Raw genomic sequence first — 14,815 nt, forward strand, 5'->3', positions numbered from 1 at the left:
AGCCCCTAAAGGTATACGCAGGGGTGTGAAAAGGTGGTAAGACATACTCCAAGCCGCGGCGGCGTATGCGGGTCGAGCGACGCCAGCCTATGTCGGGTTCATCCCCGGAATCCGGCGTGCTTGACATGCCGGGCTGACAACTGGAGGGCATGCGCATTCCCCAAGCTCGCTGCATCGCGTAATAGCCCTCATTCAGGCGCCGTTATACAGCTTGGGCACGGCGCTTCAAGCTTCTCAGTTCGTACCTCTCGGGCTTGTTTGTTGGTGGCTTCGGCAAGTAACAGTCTTCTCGGGCGCGCTGCCTTGAGCTTCTCGAATCGTGTTTCTCCGGTTCGTACTTCTCGGGCTTGTTCCTCGATGGCTTCGACCAGCCGCAGGTGCCTCGAAGCCGCTTCCGCTCCTGCCCATGTTGGCCTGGAAGGACGATGTTAGCGGACTGAGCCGAGTTGAGCGACCATGAATTCGCGGGGTAGAAGGGAGTCAAGGCGAAAAAAAAATAGAAAAAAAAATAGACAAAGACCAATCACTCACAGCGCCTGCCGAACCTCTTTGCCCATGGCCGCTTGGTGAACTTGCGACATGTGATGCAGAACTTGCGGCTGCCCATCCAGCCCTGCAGGCGGGCGAACAGCGGATAACCGGTAGACAGGCAATTGACACACCAGGCGTCCCCGTCGGCGGGGTTGCATACCATCCTCGGATGCACCTCGCGGTTGTCGGGCGATAGCGTGTTGCGGCGCTGTGGTGCTGTCGGGCCGCGAACGACGAATTGCTGGTATCGCGCTGTGCCGCGGCCCGTGATGTGAAGTCCGATCCAGTTACAGGTCTTGTGCTTCCACCTGCAGTCCAGTAGCTTTGGCTTGGCAGGCAGGAGAGGCAGTGTAATCCACCGAAAGAAGCGCGATACCAAGGACAGGCAGACGAGATCGTGAGAGTGGCACCGCTCCAGGATTTCAAGTTGCAGCTCAGCGGGGAGTCGGGCAAACAGCGTCCAGGAGAATTGGTCCAGCACCAGCGGCGTTCGGCCCATTGTGAGATCGGCCCTCGTGCTTGTGGGATGGGCTCCCGTTCTTGTCGGATTGGCTCGCATTTGCTAGACCAACTTGGGCTCTGTTGATTGTCGTGCGGTGTTGGTAGTCCTTGATATGGAGTGATGGTGCTTTGGCTCCTGGGGATGAATTCAGGCAAGGGATCCTGGCGCCTCGCGCCGGGCTGCGCTACTAGGAGCAGGCGAAAACACCCGGAAGATATCAAACTTTCTTGGTTTGTCTCAAGATGTGCGCTTGGAGTAGGCCAGCTTCGCCTTTTCCAGTGGTGATTCATTACTGTAGCTTAGTTTCTGGCTATTACATGCACTCGACTCCATAACCTGTGGGTTTGATCTGGTGCGAGAACTCCACGCTATGGCCACCCAAGGGGGCACGGGCGTTTGGAAACTTCCCTACTTCTCTGTAACCTCCAGTCCTACACCAGCGGAGAGGTAACCTGACAGCTCGGCGATGCACAACCAACAGCATATCACCGGAATTGCCGTCAACAGCACCCACCACAGCTCAAAGGTGAGGCGGGTTCTCATCCAGCGGCGGAAACGCTCGGCGGCCGTGCGTCGGTGCGTGCAAGTCTGGGTGCCGTACACAAGACAGCCCAAACCCGGACGGCGGTCGCATTCCATATGCTCGCGGCGCCGCTGCATCAGCAACCTGCAGGTGAGAGAAAGTGTAAGCTCCAAGTCAAGCATAACGGGGCACAGAAAGGGAACTTACGCCACACTTCCCCGGCAGAACCTCAAGTCACTCCCGAGGTCGCAACGCGTGTCGTTGGGGCATTCAAGGTGCAGCTGTCGACGCTCCATCAGCCATGCAACCTTGAGGCGGACACCGGTGTAGACCATATCGTAGAAGTGGCGCGACGTGTGCTTCAGGGAGAGAGCATCGGGGTAGATGAGCTCTTTGCTGATCATGACGTGGATTTCCGTTGGTAGGTCCATCAAGGTCAGCGCCCGGACCCCTTGCGTTGGCGCCTGCGCTGGCGAGCTTGGCGCTGGCTCCTCCTCCAGCTTTCCAGCGGGCGCGGGAGCCCTGGGACGTCGCAAGACTGTAGCCATGATGAAATATAGAAGGGGGTACTAAAATGGAGAATATAATGGCAGCGATACAAAAAAAAAAAAGATGGTGTGGTATGCAAGAGCTATCAGCCGTTGATATGGATTCAAATCAGACAGCCCATCCTCGGCTGATCAATCCCGTCAAGGGTGGAGGGACAAGCCAGATTTGTATCTGTCAGGGCATCCGTCACTGGCGCATTGCTGCAGCCATTCGGACGGCTGATTGAACTCGTGTCCTTGGCTGGCGAACAGCCTTGCTAGGCGTGGGCGACCTCGTATTCAGCCCATGGCAGGCCACCTGGCAGTGCACTAACTGATCCCTGGGGCCAACCTGGAGTCGGTGCTGTGCGCTGTGGCTGAGGGGTTGTGACAAAGGTGCAGACAGAAGGATTCACATTGCACATTTCAGGCAGGCCATTGGTCCCAGGCCTGCCGGGGTCTTAGACACCAATGAAAGAAAATCGGCTTGCTGGCTTGATGCAAGTGGTCGCAGCCTCTACCTAGAGCCACATCTCGAGAGTAAAGAGTCAATATCTTGGGCGGTTGCTGGATCGCCAGTATTTTAGGCAGCTTCAAGAGTCACAATGCACGCTAGCGCTAGCCAATCTCGATGAGGTAGGTGCACGTACCAACTTACCACGTGACAGCGCGAGAGGGCATCCTCGCTGCTGGCGCGTCGATCTGCCCTGTGTCTGCCTGGCGGGGGCGGGGCGAAGCTGAGCCCAGAATGGCCGAGGCCCTACATTAAATGTGGCCAGCAGCCGCCACAGCCTTCGGGCAAGCAGTCTAATTGCTGGCATACTCCTTGCTCGACATGCCCTTGGCTTTGGAGCGACATGGCTTTGGCTTCAGCAACTCATAGCAACGACGAGTACGGGTGGGACCTTTCGCGCGAGGAAGAGGAGGAGCTTTTTGCAACCATCGAAGAAACCACCTTTGCGCCCACCAACGTCATCGCGACGCCGAGGAACCCTGTCCACAGAGCTGCCGACTCCCCCGGAAGTGGAGGCTCTAGCTCCACCGCCAGGACCGCCCTGCGACGCCCGATTGCGAGACTGCCGAGCACCGCGCCTGCCGAAGCCTATGCCTTGAGAGCCGACATCCACGCCGCCTTCCCGAGGAGCCCCCGGACGGTGACAATCACCGACAACGATAGCGTCTCCGAAATCGAGTCTCTGGGGCGTCGGTCCCCACATGGCCATGGAGAGGATACTCCTGCCCACTCGAGGAGTGTTGTCTATAGGGGCTCAAGGCAGGCCCGGGAGAGCCCCGAGGACGATGAGCCCTTGTCTCCAGGGAGCTATGTGGCTGAGGATGTCAGCTATCCCGACTGTATGTTGGCGCGTCTCTAATGGCACAATCTCTCTTGATCTATCGAGACGGCAGATTCACCAACTGATGCCCCAGCGGTATGCGCCAGTAACCCGCGCTCTATCTGCCTTCGACTCAGCGTCGAACAGAAAGGCGGGGCCAGCAGCTGGACCAGATGCCGACGGAGGCCCGCCGAACGAGAAGAAACGGTCACCCCTGGCGCTTTTGCGCACGTTCCCACGTAAGCCATTCAGCGTGTCCGACTTCTCATCGGCTGCGTGGTGCGAACAGCAGTACGCCTACACGCTCTTCCGCATGGGCGGGCGCAAGCCCCGGACGGAGGCCATGAAGCGCGGCACGCGTGTGCACGAGAAGCTCGAGCGCGAGGTGCACACGACCGTCCGCGTCGAGATCCTCTCGCGCGAGGACGCCTTCGGCCTCAAGATATGGAACCTCGTCCAGGGCCTGCGCACACTGCGCGACACAGGCCTAACTCGGGAGCTCGAGGTCTGGGGCCTGGTAGACGGCCACGTCGTCAACGGCATCATCGACGGCCTGAGCGAGGGGAACCCGGATCCCGAGTTCGAGGAGGAGATTTACAGCAGCCAGGGGAGCAGCAGCCAGGCCTCACAGACCGCCCGCAAGGTCTGGGTCTTTGAAGTCAAGACCAGGGCCCGCCGGTCGGTACCGAGCATGAGCCACATGCGCCCGTCCATGATCCAGCTGTTCCTCTACCACCGCTTTCTTTCGCAAATGGTCGACGGCAAGGTAGACTTTCTGCACGTTTACCGGCGGTATGGCCTCGACCCCGACAAGCCGTTTTCCGACACTTTCCTGGCCGAGATCGGTAGCCTCCATGACGAGGTGTTTTTTGACGCTAGTCCAGTGCCCCTATCTCCAGGCTCCGAAACGGACAGCATAGGGACGGCCGGGAACGGATCGACCAAATCTAGCAACCAGCTTCGCTACAGTACCCTCCGCCAACTCACAGCGCTGCTCAAAGACGAGCTTCGGCAAACCTTCCCCGACGGTTCCCACACCCTGGGGCCTTTTGTCACGATCGAGTATCGATATCACGGCAAGGAGCCCGTAGTACCAACTGTGGAGGCTGAAGATCTCATCGACAAGGGTCTCCGGAAGAAACACCGGAAGAAACGAGTCGCCGACGAGGAGCAAGACGCAGAACACTGGATAGAGCACCGAAGATTTCACATGAACAACGAAAAGCTAGACAACTGGCTGGAGGGGCACATGCAGTGGTGGCGCGGCGAGCGGGACGCCGTGGGCGTGAGCATCGAAGACGCGGACAAGTGCCGGTCCTGCCAGTTCTCTGAAGACTGCGGCTGGGTCGCCGACATGCACAAAAAGGCCGTTACTCAGGCAAAGGAGAACAAGAAGACGGCAGAAGCCGGAAAGGAGAGGTTGGCAAGGCGTGGCTAACCGCGCCATCTCGCTGCGTGCCGGCCGCGCAAAAACATGCACCACGCCATTGCTGGGAACGAACACATTTTGCTACGACTTCTTTCAAATTGCATTACGGCCAAGACGAGGATATACCTAGTTACCTCTTTCTTTTCGTGTTGTTGCCTTTACGTCCCCTATGCTTATTCCTTGCGCAAATCTCTCTCCTACTGAATTTATTCCCCGAGAGCTTGACAAGCAGACACCAGCGACCAGCCGTGTGTCGCCCTGTTGCTCCGCACACGTGTCTTCGATCTAAATCTACCCCCCTATTTCCTAGCATGCTGCACCTGGCTGCGTCACAATCTAGCGCTCCCAAATTCGATGCAGCCATCCCCCTTCCCGGATACCCTTCCGACACGTCTGGACCCGGCACTTGATCACCCAAGACGGAAGCCAATGCGACCCTCTCCCCTGAACCTTAATCAAGTCAATCATGGGATGGCGGGTGCTGGCGCTGCTCCGCGCGGGGTTTCTTGTAATCTCCAGGCCTGCCCTGGGCGAATTCGTGCCCGCCCAATCTTTGACGTGGGATGTGCAATGCTGCGGGCAGGAAGTCAATCAGGAGAAATGAAAACAGGCGCAATAAAAGCGGGCAAACACCATCTTGAAGCATTCCATCTTCTGTTCAATCTTCGCGGCGTTTGATTGATGCGACGTTGCAACTCGGCCGGAGGGCTGGCTGCAACTCGCACTATGTTTGGCTTCCTGGACGGTTCAGCGGTGCCTATATAGTCTGGCCTTCATGGAATTCGTCAAAGCTGTCGAGGCCCCTCCACCTGCCTTTGGTCTCTAGTGCCTTTGCGCTCTGGCCAGAATTCTCTGTCGGCCAGATAATCCATAATGTCTTTATCCTTCGGTGCCCTCGCGGGGCTCGTGTTAGCCGCAGTATCGGTGGACGCGCAGGCAACGCTGGTGGTCGATCCCATCACATTTGTCGACCCCCTGATCGGCTCCGCCAACGGGGGTAATGTCTTCGCCGGCGCCTGCGTGCCCTACGGCATGGCCAAGCCCGTTGCCGACACCAACTCGAGTTCCAACCAGGGCGGGTTCGCTCAAGACTCGGGCGCCTTCGTGACGGGCTTCAGCTCCATGCACGACTCCGGTACCGGCGTCAGCCCCTCGCTCGGCAACTTTGCCATGTTCCCCTACGCCGGCTGCCCAGACGGCGACGTCAACCGCTGCGCCTTCCCCAAGAAGAGCCGCGTCGACTTTGGCGCCTTCGAGAGCAAGTCGGTCAGCGCGCTGCCAGGGTACTTTGGCCTCCAGTTGGCCAGCGGCATCAAGGTCGACATGACGGCGACAGCGCGGGCGTCGCTCTACCGTTTCCCAGTTCCCCGCCACGACCATCGATGGGAAGCCGTCGCAGCCACTGATCCTACAGGATCTGACCGATCTTTCCGACTCGCGCCAGGATAACGGCACTGTCACCATGGACGGGTCCAGCGGGCGCATCACGGGGAGCGGTATGTCTGGCGGCTGCCAACACAAGAAGGCTATACTTGAACCTCGCTGACAAAATGTCTTGACCGAAACCAGTGAGATTTAACCCCAGCTTTGGCGTGGGGAACTACGTTCTACACTTTTGTACCGACTTCAGGGGCGCCGACATGCTGGGCAACGGCATCTGGGCCAACAGCAGGGCCAACGCGACCGTCAAGACACTCACCATCTCGCGCAGCATCAACGGCTTCCCCTTGCCGGGCGGGGCGTTTGTCCGCTTCAAGTCGGCGGACAAGCCGATCCTGGCACGCACCGCAAACAGCTTCATCAGCGTCGACCAGGCGTGCGGCAACGCCGAGCGTGAGATACCGGACTTTGACTTTGCCAAGGCCCAGGACGCGGCGACGGCGGCGTGGCGCGAGAAGCTGGCGCCAATCAAGATCGATGCCACTGGGGTAGACCAGTCGCTCGTCAAGACCTTCTACAGCGGCATCTACCGCACCATGATCAACCCGCAAAACTACACGGGCGAGAACCCCCTCTGGGCGAGCGGGGAGCCGTACTTTGACTCCTTCTATTGTCTCTGGGACTCGTTCCGCTCGCAGATCCCGTTCCTCGTCATTTTGGACCCGTCCGCCGTCGCGCAGATGGTGCGGTCACTGATCGACACGTACTCCAACCTCGGCTGGCTGCCCGACTGCCGCATGAGCCTATGCAAGGGCTTCACCCAGGGCGGGTCTAACGCCGACAACGTCCTGGCCGACGCATATATGAAGGGCACCGCCGAGGGCATTGACTGGAACAAGGGATATGAGGCCGTGGTCAAGGACGCCGAGGTCGAGCCATTCGACTGGTCCGTCAACGGCCGCGGCGGGCTGAACAGCTGGAAGGCGCTGGGCTACATCCCCGTGCAGGACTTTGACTACAAGGGCTTCGGGACCATGACCCGCACCATCTCGCGCACGCTCGAGTACAGCTACAACGACTTTTGCATCTCGCAGATGGCCGGCAAGCTTGGCAAGCAAGCGGACAGGGAGAAGTATACGGCCTCGAGCGGCAACTGGGCCAACCTATTCAAGGCGGGCCAGGCCTCGAACTTCTTCAACGGCACGTCTACGGGCTTCAACGGTTTCTTCCAGGGAGGTACATGAACGACACCTGGGACAACCAAAACCCGCTCGCCTGCAGCAGCCTCGACGCCAACCCGGCCTGCTCGCTGCAGGTGACGGGCAGGGAGACGTTCGAGAGCAGCCTGTGGGAGTACGGCTACTTTGTGCCGCACGACCGGGCCAGGCTCATGACGCTGTACGGCGGGCCCGAGAACGATGCCCGCCGGCTCGACTACATGCACGACCAGAGGATCTCGGGCATCGGCAACGAGCCCTCCTTCCTGACCGTGTTTCAGTACCACTACGCCGGCCGGCCGGCGCTGTCGGCCAAGCGCTCGCACTACTACACGCCCGGCTCGTTCGGCGCCGCGCCCGACGGCCTGCCGGGCAACGACGACGGCGGCGCCATGGGCTCATTCGTGGCCTTTTCGATGCTGGGGCTATTCCCGAACCCGGGCCAGGACGTCTACTTCATCACGCCGCCCTTCTTCCCCGCCGCCAACGTGACGAGCCCCGCGACGGGCAAGGTGGCGAGGATCAGGACGGTCAACTTTGACGCGGCCTACAAGAACATCCTTATCCAAAGCGCGACGCTGGATGGGCGGTTGTATACGAAAAACTGGCTCGACCACAGCTTTTTTGCCGATGGCAAGGAGCTGGTTCTGACGCTGGGCCCGACGGAGAGCGGCTGGGGCACCAGGGTCGAGGACGTGCCGCCGAGTTTGAGTCTGTACCCTGGGCTTAATAGCAGCGTCTGGGGGACCGTTTAGCTGGACAATCTCCCATAGTGTAATTCTTTCCGTGACTCCTTCTCGGTAATCTAATGATAGGAGACAAAAAAAGCATCGAGGAGAAAGGAAAGAAACGGAAACAAAAAGTAGAAAATAGGGAAAGAAACAAGGCCGTACGCAGCTTCCCATTAGATCAATGCCCATCGCTCTAAAGAGACCTCCCCTTCCTCGGTGTCCGCCATTGCCTCACCGTGCATAATGCCGTAAACATAGGAGTCGCCGACCAACTTGAATGCGCGGACAGTTCTGTTATCGGGAAGCACCGCCTCCCCCGCCTGGCGAAGGATATAGGGCACCTGGCCGCCGGCGAGGATGCACACCCGATCCCCAAGCTGAGTTGTTGATGGAGCAAGCCCAAAATAGCCCTTTTCCGAGATAAAGAATGCGCGGCCGATCGAGCATGACCTGGTCAGTTCATCGCACATGATCCGTATCGTATATCTCTTCCCAGACTTATCTCTGTCCTCTAGGGCACCCTTCAAGACACATATTTGGTCAAACCACCAGATGTCATGTGCTACTTCATCACCTGCGCCATAGGCCTTTTCTTCATCACAAATGCTGCTGTTCATGCACAGTGTCCTTTTGTACGCGTCGAGTCGGTTTCCACCCCCGGGTATGGCGACATTGGGTCCTTATCGACGCCAGAGACAAGCCTCCAGACGTAAAAGACCTCGTGGCAGCCAGGCTCCGGATTAAGATGAGGCACTCCGAGCACCACCACGGTGTCGAAACAACGACCGGAGATGCCGAGGAGTCCGGGCGGGTCCTGTTGGCCGATGACAGCCTCGCAGGCCGCGGCCCCACTCGCCAGCCAGCGTCCAGGCATGTCAGTCATCGTCCAAATGTCCATAATTTCTTCTCTCCGAAGGACAGCGGTTTCCCCGGCTGCCTCGTATCGCAGCGTCCAGTTGGGAACCCATGACGGTAACGAAAGCTCAACAATGTCTTCGGAAGGGACGACCTGGCTGAAACTAGTGTTGTGGTACACTTCCGGGGGGTAGTGACAAAAGGACAGAACGTCGAGCCGCTTTACTGACAAGATGCACTGGTGGGCGGCGGATTCGTAGGTGGATTCCACACTTAAACCGTAATCGATCCAGGTCGTCGAAAATCCCGGCAGGAGCCCGGTGATCGCATAGACCTTGTCGCGGGGATTCGTTGCCCGCCTTCCCCGACACATGGCTGCGACTGATGAGAGCGATAGAGCTGGCCCGCCTCTTTTCTGTCGCTTGAGCCTCTCATCAAGCTTCTTCACAGCGCGTACTCTCGACAAGCTCAGGGTGATTGTTTTACCGAGCTGCAAGTCGTGGCCCCGCCCTAAATTATCGACGTTACAGCACTGGCGGCGGAGGTGGTGATCGTTGAAGCTGTATAGCAATTTTTGGAGGCTTTCGGGTGGAAGCTTGGCCTTGCCCACCATGTACACCAGCGACTGGGCTACCGCGGCCTCCTGAACGGTCCAGGCACGAAGCCACCAGTCGGAGAGAAGCCAGTCGGTCAGATGTAGCATATCTGTGCTGTCGAGCCTTTCGTCGTCCCAATGTACACCATCATTGCTTGTCAAAAGTTCGATCGTGGCAATGCCCGAGTCAGAGACAGAGCTGCCTTGGGGGCCTTTTATGATGCGGCGCTGGAGTCCATCGGACAGGCGGGTGCCACCAAGCTGGTCTCTCAAGTGTGCAATGTCGTCCCCGTCTGCCAGACGGCTGCTTGGTAGTCGCACTGCAGCGATGTACGATGCGGAGTCCAGGTCGCTTGGGCAGAATTCTATGCGCTCCCCGCTTTTGCGTTCATCAGGCTGGCGGGTGGCGTCGGGCGTGACTAGAAGCCAAACGAGGTCATGGGGGTTATCGGGGGCGTCTCCAAGCCAAGCGATAGCACAGGTGGCGACGGCATAAAGCTGACGCATCATGCGGACCTGGTGATTTTGCTCGAGGATGTCTTCCTGGTTGATACAGATGGCAAGCCGCCATAGACGCTGCCATCCACGGTGGAATAGATCCGCTGTGTGGTACCAAAAGCAAAGGCATAACACCGCTGTGTCTGGCCAAAAGCTAGTGCCATGATGGGATGGTAAAGCTGTTGACAGGCGCAGGTGCAGGTCAAGCTATCCTCAAGCGATTGCGCGTCATGACGACGGATAGCGGGAAGAAGATCCCGTATCTCGTCTCGCCCGACGACGAAGAGCGTCCTGGGCTCCATGATAATCAAGGGGCATAAGGCAGGAGGAAGACGGTACTGTTCTTTCCTTAGGGGGATTGGTAGATAACCAGGTCATACGTCATCATATTTAAACCATGCTTAGCTAGAATGTCATCAACTCGAGACAAGGAAGGAAACGTCACTGTTTTTACAAGCACGCCCGCATCTCCAACCAGCCGTTCCAGTCCTCAACCCGACGCCGGCGCCAGGATTAGCACCACCCAGCGCACGCTTCCCTCGGCGTTCCTCAACGGCGTCCAATGACACACGATATCCTGCTCTTTCTGGTGGTGGTGCTGCTGCTGCTGTGCGCTTGACACAGCAACCCCGCTCCCACTCCCTGAGCCACCGCCACCCAGCCCCTTCCACGCAGCAAACCCCTCAAAAACATCCCCCATTCGCGCAGACGGACTGGGCGTAGCCGCCCCCGCATCTTCGACCGCCTGCTGCTGCTGCTGCGATTCGCTGCGCCCTGTAAGGATGCTCGGCATCATGCGTTGTTTCTTCTTGCCCGCCACCGCCGTCGCCGACCGCCGCCTGGCGGCTGAGAACGGGAATCCCCCACCTCCACTTCCACTCCCCTCAGCTTCGCCCTCGAGCGAAGCGCCGCCGATAGTAATGCGGTTGCTGGTGCTCTTCCCGTCCGCCACGCTGGCCAGCAGGGCGCGCGCAAAGGCCTTGGTGACGGACGTCATGGCGCCCGCGCCCTCGGCCAGCACGGCCAGCACGTCCTGGTGTAGCACGCGCGGCGCGTCGGCGGGCGGGATCCCGAGCAGCTCGAGCGCCGCGGCCGAGCAGAACTCGACGCGCAGCCGAGCCGGGGACCCGCCGCCGCCGTCGCCGCCGCCGCTCTGGGCCGGCGCGTACTCGAGGACCATGTGCCGGATGTACGCGCCGGAAAACTCGGGCGGGCCTGCCGCTGTGTCGCTGGCTGACTCGGGCGGCGGCGTCGGGATGGGGTAGCGGAGCGGCGCGCACGTGGGCGACGGGGTGAGGCAGGTGGGCGAGCCGCCGAAGCCGCCGTAGCCGTAGCCGTAGCCGCTGGCGGTGCTTGGCGACGGCAGCGACAGCGGGATCGTGAGCGGGGGCGTCGGGCTGGCGGCGCCGTCTCTGGCCATGGCCGTCGGGGTGCGCGTGGCGGTGCGGGAGGGTGCCCGGGGCGGCGCGCCGGTGCTGTTCTCGAACGACTGCTGTCTGCGAAACGTCTTGAAGCTAAACCCTCGTGGCATGGACCGCCGCCTGGCCCGCTCGTCCTCCTGCTGCTGCTGGTTGTCGCCGTTGCTGCCGGGCGCCGGCGCGTCTCCCCGGCCCCGCTTGTCGCCTTCGGCATCGGCCTTGCCAGCTTCCTTCTTTTGCTTGTTCTTGGTCCTTTTCCGACGGAGATGCCTGTACCGCCCCGTCTTGCCCGAGGGCAGCTCCGTATCCTCGCCGCCGCTGCTGCTTCCGTCGCCGTCCACGGGCGTTGCCGTGACGTCGGTCCTGGGGGTCCGAAAGGCCACCAACGGCGAGCTCGTAGGTCCAACCTCGCTCGACCCGCGGCCCGTCGACGACGTCGTCGGGCGGGGCGGGCCGGCGCAGCCCAGGATGTCGAGCAGCTCCTTGTGGGTGCCGACTGCCTCGGTGATGTTGACCTGGCCGCCCAGGTAGTAGGCGACACGGCCCGTGGCTGTGGTGAGCGGGCAGACGAAGATCAGGTTCCAGAAGGGCTGCGGGGTGCCGTCGGCGTCGCGGCGGTAGTTGAGCACCAACTCCAGGATGCCGCTGCTGCTGTCGGCCACAGGCGCCCCGGCGGGGTACGCCATGGCTACGGCCTGCATGGCGGCGCGCAGTCGGGCTGTGGAGGGGTGCAGCTGCTGACCGGCCGTCGCCGAGCCGCCGCGAGACTGGAGGAAGCGGCAGTTGCGCCCGACGATCTCGTCGGTGGCGCAGCCGGCCAGGTCGGCCATGCCGTCCGAGGCGAAGGCGACGGGGCAGTCGAACTGGAGCGGGTCGGCCAGGCAGAAGGCGTCAGCCAGCCCCGGGAAGCGCGGGTCGAAATGGCGCGCCGAGTGGCGGACCTCGGTGGCCAGGGCGACCGACGTGGCAAGGGCCAGCTGGGTGCGGACGAAGGCCGGGTACAACTCGCGGGCGATGCGGTGCTCGACGTGCGCGCGGGCGTCGGCGAACAGCGTCTCGAGCGTCGGCAGGATGGAGATGGCGACGTGTTTGACATCCGCGTTGAGTACGCGCGAGGTCTGGTGCGGCAGCCGCAGCGGCGACGGGGCCGCCACCGACATGAATGTGCTCGATATTGCTGCCATGCTGGAGGTGACGGCGTTTACGCAGTGGGCATACTCCTTGAGCTAGAAGGGCGGTTTCTATCAGCGACTCTCCGGCATTATATGGTTAGACGCCCCTCCAGCCCAGTCTCACCTTCATCAGAAACTCCATACCCTCGGCCGACTTCCTGGTCTCGGCGAACTGCAGTAGCTGGTCCGAGGCTTCGGGGTTCTTCAACACCATCTGCATGACCTCCTTGCCGAATATGTCAGGCCCAGGGCATGGCGAGGCCGAGCCGTCGGCGCCATTCCTCCCCGTTAGAGGTGGCATGCTTGCGACGCTCATGCGACTTCCAGGAGTGCTGCCGGGCGGACTGCCCGACACGGAATCGATAGCTCCCCACTCGACCGCGAACTCGGATCTGACCGGGGTGCCGTCTGAACCGTAGTCTGTGTATTGGCGCAGCGCGGCCGGGTTGGTGTGCAGCGACAGACCAGAGTTGCTCCTGAGTCGCCTGGCCAGACTGTCTCTTGTTGGCGGCCGCACCGCCCGCGGCGTTGGCGGCGGCGACGAAGTCCCCATCATCGTGGCCCGGTATGCGGTTGCCTTAGACTTCACCTCGTTCTGGTCTCGGGCAATCGCTGTACATGAATCTGCAGGTCAGGCCGGTGAGGTTGGGGGTTGTCACCGTGATCGTCTTGGTTTTCTGATAGGCGCTGACCATCCCCTCATGAATGGAGAGATGAAGGTTCTGCAGTCGAGGCGGGGGCAAACATGCAGGTTTTAGTGGCAAGTTGACAAAGTGCCGCTCACACTGAACGACAAATAGTTCCTGCTCAAGATGGACTACGACGGCCCCAAGGAAGCCAGCGAAAGGCTGGCGTTGGGGTGGCTGCAGGCCTCAATTTGGCCCAAGGTGTCGCGCGCTGCCATCCGCATCTTGACGGCGCTCTGACCGGCGCTGGACCAGACTGCCCGAGGAGGTCGAAGCCCGGGACTAGCGCCGAGGGCGGGGTGTGTGATTGACAGGGCAGACCACAGAACCCTCATATCAATGGGGTCAAGGGCGGGCGAGAGTGACGAACTAGCACTGCGGTTAGCGCCCCGTGGCCGCACTGGGCTGCCAGGCTAACGCGCCAGGTGGTGTCGAGCCGGGCGCCCAAGTTCAGGCCTTTCCGCAGCGAGCCCAGATGTAAAAGGGGAGGGGATACGAACTAGACCTCGAAGGTTTGCACGCATGGCGGTTGGGCGGATCAGACTCTCCGGACAGCCCCGTTGCTGACCCGGCGAGTTGCCATATCAAGACTGTTCTTTGCTTCTGAATCTGCGGATAGATAAAGCTTGTGCAGCCATCGACGGCACTGCAATCGATCGGCATGCCGGCATGGCAAAAGATCACCAATAGGCCAAACCATTAGATGTTTACATGGTGTCGAGTAGATCATGCCCTTTCTTCGCCCATGACCGTCCATTCCAGGACTCACAAAGAGCTAGGGGTCGCAGGATCGAGACTAGAACGACAACACGAGTCAGAGCGAGGGCTGGAAATCGACAGCAAGCAGCGTCGATCACGAACTAGCTCCGCTACCCGTCCCCAAACTTTGGGTCCATGCCCCGTGCCATCCTATTTCCCACAAAGGTGGCGTCGCGAGGCCAGGGGTAATAAAGTCAACCCTTGTCTGGCCCAGCGGCAGCGTTTGCCCCAGGAGCTCGGCATCTGTGGATTGCGTGCTAGACGCACCGGTAACACACCGTTTGGTTTCATCCTGTGCGTACGAAATGACGAAGGTACTGTTCGCGTCTCCCGTGCCGGCCTGCTGCTGCCACGCCATTCAACGCCTCTCCGTCGTCGCCCCAAAGTTAGCTTCTCTGGACCGCGCTCCGGTCCGCCGTAAGTTTGTTCCTAGGAACACTAGGTGTGGCCAAGGGGTAGCGCTGCGGTTGGATTCCAACTTTTAGGTGGTTGGGGCGAGGCGGAGATCTGGATCATCGATGGTCGCGGGGCATGCCGGCTATGTTGAACCCACTGGCAGACGAGAAGGGCCGTCGCGGTGGCAATCGCCAGATCCGTGGCGCAGCGTTCCTCTAGTAACCATGAGCTTGCCTGGAGCTCGAGGTGCTTTGTGCGTGTA

At 60.4% G+C, this 14,815-nt stretch overlaps 7 protein-coding genes across 7 annotated transcripts; 2 read left to right on the plus strand and 5 right to left on the minus strand.

The window, feature by feature from the left end:
* Window positions 1-202: 202 nt before the first annotated feature.
* Window positions 203-1,030, minus strand: GGTG_02389 (hypothetical protein; the record flags this gene model as incomplete). Its single annotated transcript, XM_009220161.1, has 2 exons — window positions 203-414; window positions 532-1,030. 2 exons carry the CDS (start codon window positions 1,028-1,030, stop codon window positions 203-205), a joined length of 711 nt encoding a protein of 236 aa, XP_009218425.1.
* Window positions 1,031-1,304: 274 nt separating this feature from the next.
* GGTG_02390 (hypothetical protein) lies at window positions 1,305-2,270 on the minus strand. Its single transcript, XM_009220162.1, has 2 exons — window positions 1,764-2,270; window positions 1,305-1,700 (listed from the first exon to the last, which is right to left on the minus strand). Exons 1-2 carry the CDS (start codon window positions 2,102-2,104, stop codon window positions 1,442-1,444), a joined length of 600 nt encoding a protein of 199 aa, XP_009218426.1. The 5' UTR covers window positions 2,105-2,270; the 3' UTR covers window positions 1,305-1,441.
* Window positions 2,271-2,940: 670 nt separating this feature from the next.
* Window positions 2,941-4,855, plus strand: GGTG_02391 (hypothetical protein; the record flags this gene model as incomplete). Its single annotated transcript, XM_009220163.1, has 2 exons — window positions 2,941-3,436; window positions 3,525-4,855. 2 exons carry the CDS (start codon window positions 2,941-2,943, stop codon window positions 4,853-4,855), a joined length of 1,827 nt encoding a protein of 608 aa, XP_009218427.1.
* Window positions 4,856-5,719: 864 nt separating this feature from the next.
* Window positions 5,720-8,198, plus strand: GGTG_02392 (hypothetical protein; the record flags this gene model as incomplete). The annotated part of the gene is made up of 4 exons (XM_009220164.1): window positions 5,720-6,163; window positions 6,210-6,342; window positions 6,416-7,430; window positions 7,508-8,198. 4 exons carry the CDS (start codon window positions 5,720-5,722, stop codon window positions 8,196-8,198), a joined length of 2,283 nt encoding a protein of 760 aa, XP_009218428.1.
* A 149-nt stretch (window positions 8,199-8,347) lies between these two features.
* On the minus strand, window positions 8,348-8,644 carry GGTG_02393 (hypothetical protein; the record flags this gene model as incomplete). Its single annotated transcript, XM_009220165.1, has 1 exon — window positions 8,348-8,644. One exon carries the CDS (start codon window positions 8,642-8,644, stop codon window positions 8,348-8,350), a length of 297 nt encoding a protein of 98 aa, XP_009218429.1.
* Window positions 8,645-8,787: 143 nt separating this feature from the next.
* On the minus strand, window positions 8,788-10,134 carry GGTG_02394 (hypothetical protein; the record flags this gene model as incomplete). Its single annotated transcript, XM_009220166.1, has 1 exon — window positions 8,788-10,134. One exon carries the CDS (start codon window positions 10,132-10,134, stop codon window positions 8,788-8,790), a length of 1,347 nt encoding a protein of 448 aa, XP_009218430.1.
* A 356-nt stretch (window positions 10,135-10,490) lies between these two features.
* On the minus strand, window positions 10,491-14,441 carry GGTG_02395 (hypothetical protein). Its single transcript, XM_009220167.1, has 3 exons — window positions 13,899-14,441; window positions 12,837-13,767; window positions 10,491-12,766 (listed from the first exon to the last, which is right to left on the minus strand). Exons 2-3 carry the CDS (start codon window positions 13,266-13,268, stop codon window positions 10,613-10,615), a joined length of 2,586 nt encoding a protein of 861 aa, XP_009218431.1. The 5' UTR covers window positions 13,269-13,767; window positions 13,899-14,441; the 3' UTR covers window positions 10,491-10,612.
* Between the last annotated feature and the right edge of the window lie 374 nt (window positions 14,442-14,815).

The sequence above is a fragment of the Gaeumannomyces tritici genome (genome assembly GCF_000145635.1).
Source record: "Gaeumannomyces tritici R3-111a-1 unplaced genomic scaffold supercont2.1, whole genome shotgun sequence".
NCBI lineage: Eukaryota > Fungi > Ascomycota > Sordariomycetes > Magnaporthales > Magnaporthaceae > Gaeumannomyces > Gaeumannomyces tritici.

Excerpts from the sequence above, each read along its gene's own strand:
- GGTG_02390 (XM_009220162.1), bottom strand. The coding sequence starts at position 2,104 with ATGGCTACAGTCTTGCGACGTCCCAGGGCTCCCGCGCCCGCTGGAAAG. Across the intron at positions 1,701-1,763 it reads TTCTGCCGGGGAAGTGTGGC|GTTGCTGATGCAGCGGCGCC; the intron begins GTAAGTTCCCTT and ends TCTCACCTGCAG.
- GGTG_02395 (XM_009220167.1), bottom strand. The coding sequence starts at position 13,268 with ATGATGGGGACTTCGTCGCCGCCGCCAACGCCGCGGGCGGTGCGGCCG. Across the intron at positions 12,767-12,836 it reads GTATGGAGTTTCTGATGAAG|CTCAAGGAGTATGCCCACTG; the intron begins GTGAGACTGGGC and ends CCGCCCTTCTAG.